The sequence below is a fragment of the Harpia harpyja genome, chromosome 1 (genome assembly GCF_026419915.1).
Source record: "Harpia harpyja isolate bHarHar1 chromosome 1, bHarHar1 primary haplotype, whole genome shotgun sequence".
Classification (NCBI taxonomy): Eukaryota; Metazoa; Chordata; class Aves; order Accipitriformes; family Accipitridae; genus Harpia; species Harpia harpyja.
Genome location: NC_068940.1, coordinates 80,216,165 through 80,232,535, shown reverse-complemented (window position 1 = coordinate 80,232,535; position 16,371 = coordinate 80,216,165). Strand labels below are relative to the sequence as shown.

At 37.0% G+C, this 16,371-nt stretch overlaps 1 protein-coding gene across 4 annotated transcripts in view; it reads left to right on the top strand.

The window, feature by feature from the left end:
• GLCCI1 (glucocorticoid induced 1) overlaps positions 1 to 16,371 on the top strand; it is a 57,890-nt gene that overhangs the window by 30,621 nt on the left and 10,898 nt on the right. For 2 of the 4 annotated variants that reach the window (XM_052801425.1, XM_052801439.1), the window contains exons 4-5: positions 6,966 to 7,079; positions 10,152 to 10,304. In XM_052801425.1, the coding sequence (XP_052657385.1) occupies positions 6,966 to 7,079; positions 10,152 to 10,304 (267 nt within the window). Of the gene's footprint in view, positions 1 to 6,962; positions 7,080 to 10,151; positions 10,305 to 16,371 lie in introns of all 4 variants that reach the window. The other 2 variants (XM_052801416.1, XM_052801429.1) reach the window with 1 other exon arrangement.

Sequence of the window (16,371 nt, the reverse complement as noted above, 5' to 3'; positions counted from 1 at the left end):
GAGTTTTGTGTCTGAAAAGTTTTGGCTTAAACATTACCCACCAGCACAAAGGAATTGTAGCAGAGGCAGGAAAAGCATCTGTATTGCCAGAATAACGCTTGCTTGCTTTTACTGAGAGACCATCCTTCATCTTCTGGCGGTTCCCTATCAAGTTCTGCAACAAGCAGCTTTACCACAGGGCTGTGACTGTCAGTGATAGTGAAACCTGCAGCATGTAAGCAAGTCTCTGCCATTTGATAATAGTGATCCATTGTGCTAGGTTGCCATCCTCTTTATGGACTGACCACAAGAGAAAGATAAGAAACATGTGGCCAATGGGTTTCATGGTTCCTTTCTGATAGAACACAGTAATGGAAAAAATGGAGTCTGTGGAAGGGAATTGTTTCTATCCAAATTTTGCAATGGTTGTTCACCCCAAAACTTGCCCTTGCCTTTTCCAGCTTATAGTTCTTCCCCTTCCTCTGTTTTCCTTTCTTCAGCTTCTCAGACCAGTTTTCTTGCCTTTTCTAGTTCGGTGGGTTCATAGTCCCAGTGTCACTCCGCATGCATTATCCAGCAAGTTCTTGTCTATCTTCCCTTACTTGAGCTCTTGCTCAGTTACCTTCCAGCTCCTTGTCTGGTCTGTCTCCATTGTTTGGCTTCTATTTTATCCCTTTCTTTTTCCTTTCCCTCACCTGTAAGTCCTGGTTCCAGCTTCTCTGTCTGGCTACTTAATGCCTGTGTGGTGGGTGTTAAGAGTTTGTTCAATACCAGCAGTACAGTTTCTTTGTGCCACAGTAATCTGCAGTTTCTGGAAGGAGAAATTCCCTGTGGCAGTTCTATTCAAATTGTAAAGCCCACTAGAGACAGAACTACTAGCAAATGTAGCTGCCAGTTCCAAATATCTTTCTTGAACACGTGGCAATTGCAATTTTTGCTAAAGCTTCACCAAATGTAAAGACTTTTCCAAGGGAATAGAGGGGCACATTCCCAGCATAAAGGACCCCCAGACCAATGTTCGGCTTTTTCTTCCAAAGCATTGGACAACAGAGCTTCCTAGGTAAAAAGCTACGATAATGTGTTTTAGCACATAAAATGGTAACATGATTTCCACCTCCCTTTCATTTTAATCTCATTCTTAAAGCAACTCTAATACTTGTACTGAAATCTCTGATGGGAAGGGGATAGGAGAGCTGAATGTTGCATGATAGACTTCAAAGAAAATTTGACAAAGCTATAGGCAGCTGAAAGCAAGAGCTTAAGTAATGGAAATAAAAGTATCGCCTCTCCTGGGCAACTGCATTTGTTATGAGTAACATAGGTAACAGTAGTTCTGATCAGCATTTTGAATTGTTTCCCGTAGCATTTGACAGTAAACAAGTAGATAGCTGTTTACAGTTTCCTTGGCTTGTCTTAGCAGTTTAGATTCATGTTTTCTTGTTCCAGCAATTAATGGAATGATTTCTAGTGTGTATTTTTTATTATGATGATACTGTAAACTAGCCAAATACTTGTATGCATAGTTTTAATTGGTTTTGGTAAAAGAAGATTGAATGTGCTTTCAAGTTTAAAAAAATTGCTTTTTCCTTAGCTAGTTTGAGAACTATTACAATTAAATGCATTTATTTAACACAACCGGGAGCTCTTTTTAAAAGACTGACATTTAAAAAAACTAAAAAAGAGTGTATAGACTTAAGGTCTCAAGCAAGCAAATGAATTCTGTACTACCACATTAAAAAAAATTCTCACTTTGTGTAGTTGAAAATTATTTTGCCCTTGAATTGAAATAGATGGGTGTCAGGATTGAATCTGTCTAGCAGTGAAATAGGCAATGCTTGTTTTCTTGTACTGTGTCTATTAAAAAATTTAAAACTCCCCAGATCTCAATATGAACTTTGTAATGATAGAGTGTACCTTTTTTATCACCTCCTAATAAAATTTACTACTTTTTTTTTTTTTTTATTCTGAAGGGTTCTACTTGTTTTTATGAAGTCTTGAATATAACTTGTAAGATAATGCCAGACTGCTTTAACATTATTTTAATAGATACACGTCTTGACTGGGAGATAAAGATTGCTGTCAGTCTTTGTACTGGACACAAACCAGGTAGTGGTTTGAACCACTGGTATTTTTTTCCCCTTTCAACCTGGGAATAGTTAGTTTGAAATTCTGTTGAAGTTGAGTAGCGACAATTTTAGTTATAGCTTGCCCTGAACTGGAATTTACTTAAAACTGGAAAACCCCAGGATTTAAAACAAATAGTTTTCAGTTTGTGTAGGTTTTTAAAGACATATTTCAGACAGCTGATTTTTCACTTCACTTAAGCACCTCCGTATGCTGTATCTGTTACACTGACACCAGCAACGCTCTATTGGAAGGTCCCTTTTGCTCTAACAGAGTACTTGAAAAGGACTTTGGAATAAAAGAGAATCAAATATGAGAGCTCGCACTTTTTATGTGCTTTCGTATACCAATTGAAAGATTGTATTCAAAGGTTTAAGGTGAATTTCAAATGCTTGTTTTGCTCTTTGACCTACTAGTTAACTTGTTTATTAACAAATGGTTCATGAATGAGTTAGAGCTTGCTCTCATTAATAAGGAGTCTGTGGCTTGTTCAGCAATAGGAAGTTACCATCTTGTGTAGCCTGATTGGTAGAAATACAGCCTATTGACTGGTAAATACTAATGAGCATTTGGACAGGAATGGTGAGATGTAACATGTTCCTTCATATTAGTAGTCTGCATCTAGGTCTCTTCAAATGAAAAATGATCAGGATACTCCGATTATTTCAGTGTTGTAAAGAACTGACCTAATGTGCTTATTTCTCAGGTTGGTGCTACTAGTTATATTAGACTGCATGCATATTATAGGTGGTATAGACAAGATTCATATTTATTTCAAGTATACTTCTAGCTGTAAAAATACTCAGCAAAAAATATATTTATAGGGTTTTTTCTTAACTTCTTGTTTATTTAATAATCTTTGATGGTCATCTTATAGTTGGCTGTACGACAGTAAACCATCAAGGCCGAACTGCACGTTTGTGTTCTAGATATGATGCACTGATCTTTGTGTTTTCTTGGGGTTTTTTTTGTTGTTGTTGTTGTTTTTATAAATTACTTTAAAGTACGTGAAGAAAAGAGTCTTCCTGATACATCAACAATATTGCAGGGAACAGTCACTGGAAGAGGAAAGGCTGAAAACTTCACTAATTTTTTTGAAATGTGCACAGATATGCTTTGTGTTCCCCCCTGCCATACAGTCATGTGAGAGTACTTGCCAAATGTGAATTAAAACATATACTTTGAAATTTATTCCCGTATGTGTTTACACCTTGTAAAGTAGCAAAATAATTTTGAATAATTGTATCTGAACATTGGAAGTAGGATTCAAATTCTGTTTATTCCTTGAGGAATTCCTTGATTTTTTTTCTTTAGTTTTTTTATTTTCAGCTCTATCTTTTCAGAAAATGCCTGTGTTGTATAATGAGAACTTTTTGCCCATCTTCAAGCTGGGTAGACAGGGAGAGCATTTGAATTGGTATACTAAAATCATTGTCACATTTTATGGATCTAAGTGCACATATGTGCAAGGCTAAGGCTTTAATGTCTTCAACAACTGAATGCTTTAAAGGATACACATTAGATGTTTTTGTGACGATTTACATGTATTCCTTAATATGGTTGTGTATGCCCCATTCACCTTCACGCTCAGTATTTGGGCATGTGAGGGAAATGTCCCAAACCTTTTCTGTTTTTAGCTGCCCTGTTAAAATGGAGTGTTTTGCTACTGCATGTTTTTTCCCCAGCATAGCACATTATTCCTTTTCTTCCTCATCTTCCTAACTGAAATATCTATATTGCTGCCCTGAATGGAGTTCAATGTCAGTGTATTTACACCAGTGTAATGGCTGGATTTTCAAGTACATGTTTTCCTGATACCAATCGCTTGGCGCTATTTTCTTTGCACAGCAAATTCCCTAGTTCATGTTAGTTGCATCAGTTGAGTGCCCAGGAGACAGGATTTGCTGCCTCGTTGAGATACTTGGTAAAACAAGTGCCATCAGGGCGTATGTTTCAGAGTCCTTCCTCACTACACAAATAATATCCTAGGATGCGTGTACCTCATACCTGTCTGCAGCTCATTTGGTTATGTTTGATGCTTTGATTGTGCTTTGCTGCTTAGGAAGAAGGTGAAGATAAAATTCTAGGAAGCTAGCACAGATACCTCTTCCTGTTGGCAGTAGCGGCTTTATTTGAGTTTGAGATGGAAAATAATTGGCAATAAAAAGATAGTCTTGTAGAAGAAGAAAAGCTATTGGGATTTCAGGATTAGCTTTAGCAAGTGGTAGATTCACTGTGGACTCCCCTTGGTGAAGAGATGGAACATCATTTAGTTTGGAGGTTTCTTCTGTCCATGTACTTGGTGCCACTGCCTGCTTAGTGTGACTGCTCTGAAGCCAGATCGTCTGTGCTGGCAAGCCTCTGTCTCCCATGTCTGGAGGATGAGTAAGAAGTGGCAGATTCCTTTCTATATGCCCATCCTTAATTTCTCTCTCTCTCTCTTTTTTTTTTTTTTTTTTTTTTTTTTTTGTCTGATGGTAACTACCACATTATGGAAAACTAGGGTCCTTCAAATTTCGGGCTAAGGACGGATGATCTGAGAAGGCATATCTGTTTCTTCACTGCACTGCATGTTTGGCTTAAGTGATCATACCAGCTCCAGATACACAGTCAGATTCTTCAACAAGTTTTCATCTTTCTCTTTCTCCCCATTGACCCAAGAAGCCTTTTCTTTCTGTTACTGTCAAGAACATACTGACTGCCAAAATATACGTACTCTTGAGGTAGCTGAGAGAACCTCAGATTCCAGGGGTCCATGATTCCTTTCAGGATATCAGAGCTTCAAGGTTTTGGTCAGCCTAGAGACATACCAGCCTATTGACACTCTCTCATTTAATGCTTTCACTGTCCAAATTTTACAGTGAGAGGCTGTGTTCTCAAAGATTTGCAAGCTGTTTGCGACAGAAATCAGTCAGCCAGATCTTTGAGGTGAAATTGTATAGATCTTTTTTCTTATAGCATGCTCCTGAGGAAAGCTCAGAAAGCCAGATTTCATTTAAATAAAAAAAATAGGGTATTTAACTTTTGAACTAGGAGGAAGCACACAGCATCAAGGAGAGGCAGCAGAAATGAAAGATTTATATACAGTAGTCTCCCTGTTTTCTGATTATTCTTGTAGCCAGCCATCTCAGTCCACAGCTGTCTTCTGATCTGGGCGTTGTTTTTTCTCTTCTGTTTTTAAGTTTTTAAAGGGGAAGATGAAGATTATTTGCCTGTTTTCCCCATTCTCCAACATTCTGATGTAAGACATAAATCTTTGTAGACGTATGTATACTTACCAGACTGGTTACCTGCTTGCTTCTTCATCTCTCTATGGAGCTAGGTTTCCTAATTGCCATTACTCCTACAGGGAAAATGTGGAAGTTCTGGACAATTTTTTTTTTGTAGACATGAAGTATCTCTTCAGACTCTGTCAAAGTTTCTTCCAGCGTGGTGCCTGACTTGCACCTTTCATCAAGAGATTAATCTCCCAGTTCTCTAAATCTAGCTCATCTGTGTTAGAAACTCAGTCATATTAGGGCTCTGTCTGTCTTGATGTATTCTACACACAGACCCTTTTGGAAGTCTGAACTGTTTGTTGTTGAAAGATCAAAGTATTCAGCCATTTCTGAGTAGCAGTTCTCTGAATGTGGGTAACAAGCTGTGGCAAGACTTGATATGAAGCCTTAAAGGTGGATCCTTCTTTTGTGAGTGATACCAGAAACATCACAAAGAAAAGTCCACAGCCTGGAGCAAAGCTGCATCCAAATCTCTTCACCAAGCAGTGTCATCTCTGATACTGTGAAGAGTGATGTGAAGTGATTCTCTACCACAGAGTTGCTTTGCAAGAACACTAGTGATATATTTAACTACTTGGAGTCAACCACAGAGTGCGTGTACTTGTAAGCTGTCACTCAGAGAGGTTACTTTCTGATGAACTGATGAAGTTCTTTGAAATATGAATTTCATGTGCATTCACTTCTCCTTACTTGCCCTTCAGGTTTTTAAAAATTGTATCTCTAGCTGAGTTAAAAATGAAATGGGGCCGTGCATGCTTTGCCGTATATGCCAGTGTGCTGAGCATGAGCCCAAAGGAAAAAATTATCCAGTCTTAAGAAGTGTCTGTACCTGTTGTGTGAATTTGCACATAGTCTAAACTTCTGAGATAATGCTTATAGATGTAAATACTCTCTTTCATGTACAAATTATCCAGGAGGAATAAGGAATCCCAAAATGAAATTCTTTGGTTTCTTGTTAAGGAGCAGGTTAAATGCATGATGGCTTTAGTTGCATTTGACCTTTAAAATATGTAACTTTTGATTAGACATCTTTGCAGCAGACAGCAGAAAAGATAATTCTGTCTGCCCGAAGAAACCTGTGATAATTTAGCCTGCAGGGAAATGCTATTAAATAAGTTCTCAAAAATGAGCAATGCATATTGATTGCTAGTTTGTGAAGGCTCTTTGCTTTTATGATGAATTATCATTGGAAAACTTTGGTTCGGTTTAAGATCAAATAAATTAAACTGTAGGCTTCATAGTCCCCAGTTTAAACCAGTTTTAGGCCAGAAATTGCTATGAACTGTCATTCTGACTACTGTTGTTTGCATCAGTTATTACAGTGCTTGTTTGTAAATGAGGAAGTTTAGTAATTAAACTAAGCCTGCTGTCATATTCAGGTTGGTGAATAGGGCAGATACTTTGAAGAAAGTAATAAGTAGAAAGAAGCTTTAATGCTCATGCTTCAAGGGAAGGCAATCCCATATGCTTGTAAAATCCTCCAAAGAGGACTTAAAATGTCTGTGATTCACTTTATACGTGAAGATTTGAGCAGTTATCCATTCGATAACTCACTATCACGTCACCTGAACTTCTTTCCAGCAGATTGCCAAACTGAGGCAGCAGCTTCAACGCAGTAAGCAAAGTAGTCGTCACAGTAAAGAGAAAGAACGTCAGTCACCTCTCCATGGCAACCATATAGCAATCAGTCAGACTCAGGTAAGTAGATTGTTGCTTATATTAACAGCCTCCTACCTTATCAGGGTTGGGTGAATAGCCTGCTGTTTCTTCCTGTCTTTCTTGGTTTTTTTCTTATGTGGTACGCTAAAATGCTTAACAACCTGATACCATTGCATCTTCACTGAAATTTATCTGATAGTTGTCATATAATAGAAGAAAGAAGGTTGCAGCAGGATAGCAACTAAAACATATTAAGATGCTGTAAAAATTCTGAGCATGGCCAGCTAAGACTGTGTTTACAGGAATACATACTTGCTTCCAAGACTAATTTCTGTGGTACACTTTCAAAAGTCTCTGCTCCTCTGGAAGGTATTTGCTTGTCAGTTTCACAACCCAATTTCATCTGAGCTGGTTAAAAAACCCATAAAAATAGAAAATAAAGTACCAAGGGTAAGCAGTCTGGACTGGCAGCCGAACAATTGATTGGTCTTTGAGCAGCAAGCAGAACACTTAACTGGCTTGTTATGAACAGACTTGTAATTCACCTTACCATGTATTCATCAGTAAAAGACAGCAATGCTGTATCACCAGAAGTTTGAGAGAAAATCTCATTTCCTTGTCCCATTTTAAGAATCTTTCTGCCTTTGCTTATTGGTCAGTTCTGGCCAGAGAGGCAATTTCCACATCACATTGAGGAAAACAATATTGTGGTGTTTACTTTCTAAAAAGAAAGTGATAGTTCACCTTGAATTTAAACTCAACTGAAATCAAGATGATGCTTGCCACAGTACCCCATCCCTGGTGACTGGTGACTAGAGGATCTGTCACACTACAGGATGAAAGTCTTTTTCTTCACGGTTTTGTCTCGGGCATACCTATTGGTTGTTACGGTAGTCCAGAATCATTGTCAATACAGGATCCTGTCTTCTAGCATGAGAGTTTGTGGTTGCAATGGCTATGTTACAGTACAGTTGTTAACAGTATATTTTGAGTTTCCATCATACTAAATGGAAAAATTGCTACAATCACCAGCTTGTTCTTGTTCCAGACACTGTGACTTACTGTAAAACCTCAATTGGACATAATCTTAAGGATGCAAAATATTACATCCAGATTATGTTGATGACCATTCTCATGTTCTATACCAATGGGCATTGTGATGATAGGATGTCTGTCCAACCACCAGTCTATGCATTTGGTGTCCTCCTCTCTGAGAGGTTAAGCTCAGGCTCCTAGTCTGACAGCTTCTGTTTTCTGTTGTCTTATTACTTACCTATTTTTCAAAGTGATGTGTGAGTTTAGGCAAATTCTAATATATCTGATCATTTTAACACTAGCCTGGCTAAGACAATTTTTGTTTTCAGGTCATTTTCCTGTTTCACAAAGTTAGAAAAAATTGCCCGTGCTCCGAGTATATCTATATTTCTCCTGTTATAAAGATGCTGACAGATATGAAGAATAGCTTCAGACAAATTACCTGGCCAAATTACCTGACCATGAACCAGGTTCTCAGGAGGGTGCAATGGAGGATGCCCCATGCAGTGTCTGCTCTAGCCATTAAAAACTGCCAGTGAAATTGTAACCCAATTATGAGTTCTAAAACTCAGGCAAGGTTCAGTCAATGACTTTGTGAACCTTAAGCCACTTGTAGAAAGGAGTTAATCATGTCTCATTTGACAGTGCAGACATTTGAGTCCTGATTAAATTTCACCTTGGATCTTTAACTTGGACCCCATATTACTAACAGGCCACTATTTGAACTCCTGAAATGTTGGTTCTGTCATTGTATTTCCTGACTACCTTTTTAAATAGCTAGTGTTTTAGAAAGAAGAGGTTGAGCCATGGCTGATCCTTTATATTCCTTCTTCTGTTTGGATAAAATCTCGTGGTTAAAACCTAATCTTGTGATAAAGACATACAGGAAATTGATGTTCTTCCTGAAACTTTTATGTCTCTATAACAAAGGGTCCCACTACATTTTGCATAGAAAAGAGGTTTGTTTTCCATCTCAAAGTAAGCTGTTGCAGGTACCTGTGCCACTATTTATAGTTACAGTTAGTATGACACAGACTGAAATCCACCTGGGACATACGCTTTGAAGTTCTTCAGTACTTGGAGCTCACTTTGTCATGGCTTGTTCAACATTTTGATTTCTCAAGAAGGTGTTCTCTGACGAGGACAGTGAAGTTTTTGGTTCTGGCACCATTGTGGGAAGCCATCCTGCAGGCAGTGTGTTTTGTCAGAGAATGCCTCCACACAAGTGACATGCACCTTTGGAGCTGGACATTGTGCAAGGTTCATTTGGCAAGAACTCAAAAAAAAAATTTTACATTTTTTTCTTAAGCATCCTGTGATTCTATGAACAAGAGGAGAACGTATATTGGGAATTTGAACATTGCTCATGGCTGTCAGCATAGGTGCATCTGTGCTGTGCAGCTGCTGCCAAGGTAAAGCTTTTGAGGTTGACTGCGCAAGATGCATGTGCACTCTTGTGAATGGTTCCTGTTGGTAACAGAGCTTCACTCCAAGAGGTTTTTCTGAAAACTATACTTGTATTTATTTATGTGCTTGATTCTTAAACCCGAAATGATTTAAGACCTTTGACATAAAGTTCTGAAAGGCTATAAGCTAGTGAAATTAAAGGTTCAGAACGAATGCTTTATTTTTCATTCATTAAAACCGACCAAAAGAGAATAAACGTGCATTAAGTGAATATTTCAGTTGAGTGGTTAAGCTTTAGGAATATTACAAAATGCCTTTTGGATCCCAGTTAAACCATCAGTATCAGCACCCCGTGTGCTCCCCATCCCCTTACTGCATATTCTGTAGTCTATACATCTGGAAAGTACCTATACCTGCCTACTTACTGATAAGCGAAGTAGTAGAATGCTTTTATTATAGAACACTTCTGTAAGTTAAGTAGAGGTGATTTTAGTGGCTTTTGATTTATGCAAGCATTTCTTTTTATTTAAATTTGCCAAGTAAAGATGGTGGTCTAGGTGGCAAAATTAATACACAGCTTCTTACTTTCTAGGGTTTTTTAGTACTGGTCTCAGACTTCTGTCTTTATTCCATTTTCCAACTTAAATCATGTTGCTCTCTACCTTCTAGGCCTCTATTTCCAGATCAGTCCCTATGCCACTGTCAAACATTTCAGTGCCAAAATCAACTGTTTCACGTGTGCCGTGTAATGTAGAAGGAATAAGCCCTGAACTGGAAAAAGTATTCATTAAGGAAAACAGTGGAAAAGAAGAAGTATCCAAGGTAAGCTTATATTAATGTGTTCATGGTTGTTTTTTCTTTGTAATCTATAAACTCATGGGAAACCTTCCTCGTGAGAAACCTTCCTTGTGGCTGAAATTACAAATAATTTTCTTCAAAGAACTGTTTGTTTGAAAATTTTGTTTCAGTGTTTTAGGGTGGTGTTTGCTGGGGTTTTTTGTTTGTTTGTTTTAAAGGGCTTCTGGCCAAACTTACTTTGTTTAGAGTGCCCTTTCTGTAGAGAACTTAAAAGTTTTTGTGCGAAATGCAAGTGCTTGAAAATTGAGATACATCAGGCTACAGTAGTAAGTAATTAGAGCCCAGGAGATTAATTTATTTGCTTCATTTTGCATTCTTTTTCTTAGGCAAGACTTAAGTTTCCTGTGCTATGCTCTGCTTTTTGGTTTTAATGCTTTTCTTCCATAAACTGAACGGAAGACCATTTTACTTCCATGAAACCACTGTGTTCTGTCATGGGAGATCTCCGTATGGAAATACTGACAAATGGGGCAGCTTTACTTATGTGGGAGAACTGGAGCATTGGAATTGTCATTGAGGAGCACTGGAGTCCTTAGATGACACTTAAAATGCGAAATACTTGGTTTACAGCCACTATTTCCTAAATAGCCAATGAAAATTTTCTGCTGTGCAATAAACTACTGTTTTTTCTAATCTGCTCTAAAATGTAGGTTCTTTTCTTGTGAATGGTCATGTAATAGCAATTCAATGTACAAGTCAAGCTATAAAACTTTAGTCAGGGGTTTAAGGTTCCAAAACCTGATATTGGTAGTTGTTCATTTCAGCAGTAAACTTAAAAAGTTTTGGAATAGTCTTGACTTCTCCAGAGACTTAGTTGTGAGGACAGAGCAGTCTTAAGAATGAAATACTGTAGTAGTAGAAGTTGTATGCTAAGTTTGCTTCCCTAAGGCTGTCTCAACCCTTTAGAAGGGATGTGTGTTATAACAGGGGAACAAGGAAAAAACCAAACATGCAGAACGAAACAGAAGGCCCAAATCAATAAACCTTGTTGCACCACCTCAAAGAGAGTATAAAAAGGTACGTATTGCAGTGCCACCATTGACATTGCTATGACTAGGGTTGTAATCTCCTATGGTTAGAGGACATTTAATTTATTTATCAGACAAATCATCTTCACAAATGTCCTTGGGCTTTAACAGCTTATTACTTGGGATGCAGAAGTTGGTCTCCTAAGTTACTGAATGTACTGGCTCTGATCCAGCAAAACAGTTAAGCACGTACTTAAGTGCATTGTTGGATTGGGGCCAGAGGTGCTCAGCAGTTTACACAACCAAGGCAATAGTGAACCCTTCCTCCAAACATCTAGCTGGGGAGAGTCTTCGGACACAAAAGAAAGTCAAATTAGACATTGCCCTTGAAGTCAAGTCCATCTTTGTGGGCACAGGGTTGTTTCTTGCTATGTAACTGTTAATTTCTGTGAAGTCTGGTCTAGTGGGACCTAAAGTGGGACTCCTAGCACTGTCTTTGAGCTTACTAGATCTCATAGCTTACTTATGGAAGATCATAACAACAGTAATTTACTCAATCTCACTGCTGGTGAACTGTACCCTAATACAACAATTTGGCTTCTTTTTAGCCTGGGGGAGTTGGGGCAGCTAGGTTAAGGGTTAGGAATTACTGAACAAAAGATAAACCATAGGAAGCCAAACTTCATTAGTTTCACTGCTAGTGAAACAATTTGTTTTTCTTTCACTTTTCTGCCATTCTTTCTTGCTGTAACATTCTGTATTTTTAGAAAGTATTTTAAAATAGTGGTCAAGGGTAGTTGGTTGCTTTGGGTGATGTGTGAAGGATAAATTACTCTATAGACTTGCTTGTAAGATTAGTGTGCATCTAGATTTTCAGCTGGTTTCTTTTAACCTGTTTCCACATTTACTTCACAATTTTAACAGTGCATGTTCAAACCTTAATTTTCATATGAATCGATCTATCCAGCTGCATAAAACACTTGGTGCCCAATTGTGAAACTATTCATTTGCCAGGAAAGATTTGGGGAATAACGTACAACCTGCTAACAACACTGAGAAGGAATATTACCTTTATTTTAGGTGCAGCTCACTATATAATTTAAAAAAAATATATATTTTTTTCAAATTTAGGTTCTACATTAGTAGCTTTCTGTTTTCTTCCGTTTCATTTCAATAACCATGTTTGGGCTGTCCCAGGTAAGATAAAATGCATTTTAGTTTTGTTAACTTTTAAAATCTTAGTCTAGTGTTCTTGAATTTTTTTTCTATTAGTCTCTCATCTCTTCAGTATAAACTTGGGATTTTTTTTTTAACAAACTACTTCTTAATTCATATATTGAAATCAGACTACATGATATTTAGGACAAAAATAAGCTTAAGGTTAAAGCAGTTTTATGGATAGTTTTATGGATATTACTTGAATTACTTTTTAAATTTAGCTCCCAGTTAAAATGGGTAACCAGTGAAACTTTCCTCCCAGTTTCATACTTCCTTGCTTATTCTTCAGATACACAAATCAATTTAAATTATTTTTTAGACTTGTTTTTTGGTTTTGTAGGGTATGATGTTACATACTTTGTTTTCCCTTTTGCTGACTTGAATTTTTGTTATCCTACTTCTTAAAAAAATATATAAATTGATTTGAATACGTCTTGTCTTCTCTCGTGCTGACTTAGTTCTGTTAGTTTTTTGAAACGCTCTTCTTTGCTTTTTTAAATATTTTAATGATAGTAGAAATTATACTTGTGAAATAGTTACTTATAAAAGTAAAAATAATTACTGTAGACATAAGTCTTGTTATTTTTGCATTTCACAAAGATAATTGATGATGCGGTGATGTCATTATGTCACTAACTTTTAATAATCTAATTGAACATAACTCTTAGAGGGGTTGCATTGTAAGTGGTCAAAACATTCCAAATATTTCATTCTTTTTAGTTTAGCCATGTATGTGTATATTTTTTTCAGATCATTCATCTTGCTTGCTTAGATGAAGGTGTTCTCTTTTTTTTCTTTTGTAGAACTAAGTTAAAGTTGGCTTTTTTGAGTCACTTCTTAATCACCTCTTTTTCCTCAGATTTATTAATAAACTTTAATTCATTTTCTAATGCATTTATTCAAAGATCCTGGATATATTTTCCTTCCTGTTTTATAACTTGTTGACTAGCTTTTCAGGAAGTTGTGATGGTGTGTCTCTGTTCCCACTATAACTTGTAAGAGTGAATCAGCTTTTTGTGAAGTTGTGACAGGCTTCTGTTCTTTGTCCCACTGTGACTTCACAACACAAATGTTGGAGACTTTGGTACAATAAGATGATGGACTTATTGTAGGGAGTGGGGGGTAAGAATTCTTACAGAATATGTTCTGAAAATAATGAAAAGTGCCTTGTAGCAGGACATGGACATGTTCATGGGCCTTCTATTAAGGAAAAAATATTACTGTAACTATCTTTCAAGTATACCATAAGTCATTAGAAGTGAAGCAATTTTGATGGACTATCACACAATATAAATAAAATGATTAAAGTGTTTCTTTGATTTCTAATGCTTCTGGAAGTAGATAGCAAGATGGTTTTAAGTACCTATCAGAAAACTTAATCCTGTAATAAATTTGCACAGATGCAGGTGATCCTTACTTAAATCTTCCTATCCTTCATCTGAAAAGTCTGTTTTTTTCCAAGTGTTCCTTCTCAGGACACTTTATGGTTTTTTGCACTTGCGCCTTATCTAATGCATTGATGGCTTCATTGATGATAGAAGGAAGAAGCACTTTCCTATGTCTGCCTTTGTGTTCCAGTCTAGAGAACAGTTTTAAAATCAAAAGCATGGAATGCTTTGCTCTCAAGATGTTGCCTCCCAAATAGATGTAAGGCTTGTGAAGAACACATTATTTTTAAGGCTTCTATTGGTATATTCTACCATAGTAGCATTCCTGATGATACTAAGTAGGGTGGTGGTGGTGGTTTTTTTCCAGCAAAAAAATTGATACTGAAAACAATGTGGTGAATTTTAACAGTGTATTGAGAAATGCATGCTGTTGTCAAATTGAGCATTTCCCTACCTTTGCACGGAGATGAGGGTAGTATGTAACTGTGTCCAAGAACATGCTGTCCCGTAGGGGTTGGCAGGTGTCCTGTCAAAATGCATTTGGCATAAGGTTAGTACATGACTGGATACTCTTGGAGAAAAAAAAAAAACAACAACAAACAACCCCCAAACCCAGCATATAGAATGCAGTAATTTCTAGTTGGTTCCCATGCGCTGAGGATTATGAAAACTAATAGCAGCTGTACTGAATTAGTTGCCTTATTTCTTATGTTGTAACGTTGTGAGGACTTCAGTTTTTAGAATAGTTTAGGCATGGCTCATGGAAAGTAACTTCTAAAATACTTGTTTATGTTGATCAGGTTTAATACATATAAAAAATTGAATACTTTCTGTTGATATTTTCATGAAGTTTTTTGCACTTGTCAAAACTTGGATTCAATATTAAGGAAAAGATAAATACAGAAGCACAGTAATCTGAAATATTTGCTGGCATTTTCTATGCCTTAAAAGTTATTTTACTTGGAATGAGTGGTAAATATTGAAGTTTTTCTACTTGTGTGTATATTTAGAGGCACGTCTAAAAATATGGAAAACTTTTTGTACTTCAGATTTTAATTCAGTGGAGGTTGAAATACATGATTTGGGATATACTACATAAGACTACATTACATTGTTCCTCCAGGTGTGGAAGAACATCTGTGTTATCCTGAAGTCTTTAATTATGTGATCACTTACTGGTTTTTTCCCTCCCTGGAACCCTTGCTTTACCTGTTACGTAGAGCATAGCATATGCACTTAACAAGTAGCTGTTTGGTGTTCTTGTTTTCTCCTCCTTAGATATGTGTCCTAATGCTCACTATTAAACCTTGCTTTGAAGTCAGAAATCTGAATTTCTTCCTGGGTTTTTGCTTCTATATAATAGGAGAGTGTCTGAAATTTTGTTCTCTTTATCACACCTGTGTGAGAAGAAAGATGATATTATATACACTTTATGGATGGAGAAACACAAATCCATCAGGTTTCTATAATGTGATTCTTCAGGTAACCCAGGATACTGCATGCCATTTTAGGAGTTAAAAGTGTAGCTCCCATAGTCACCTCCTGCATCTGTGAACATTGAAGACCTTTGCAAATCAGTCCTATATGACTAAGCATCCAGAAAAGATATCATAAAAGAGAGAGGTTGGTTCGAATGACTTCCTGGCATCTTATAGAATTTTTGTGGCAGAGACAGAAATAAAAATGCTGTTCTGTGTGGCAGTTATTTTTTTGGTTATGTTAATTGTGAGACTGTTTTCTTTCTACAGCTTCAGTCTTTGTTTTCTACCTCTCCTCTGTCTGTGTAACAAATGATATAATGCTTCAGGTCTATCTTGTGCATTGAATGAGTCATGGCCTGTTGGGGGTGATGGGAATAGCAACATGTAGTCATGTTGTAACACATATGCAATGTGAACTGAGCTGTTGGAACAGACCACACAGCTGTGTCCAAATTTTTCAGCATTTGATGTAGCAACTGTAATGTTCTCTTTATAGTGTGTTTCTTTGCTCTTAATTGAAATGTGAAATGGTATTAACTGGAAGGCTCATAAGAAGAAAAGGATCTTCCTGTTCTGCCATGTCTGCCTCTTTGTATAAAACGTGGTGGTTTTCTGGATAGGCTATTGCTGAAAAGGAGAGAATGCGATACTCGGTGAATAGGTTTTATGTCCTCATTGCTAGCAAAAGTGTTGGGTTGAATTTTAGGCTCTGGAACAAGCTGTTACAGTTTTGGAATATACGAAGAAGGTGGCGGCAATCAAATAAAAATGTTCACTTGAAGTGAGAAGGAAAAAGACATTATTTTTTTGTAGCTAGAACATTTAAGCTGTTCTCTATGGCTTGAATACAGTCCTCACTGAAGTGAGGATAAAAATGGTATTTAAATTTTGCAGGCATTTTTTTCCCCTTCACTTTTAAGCAAAACTGTAATTCTCATTTGATTTCTTACATTTAAAGCAGTGCTGTCTTTGTGAT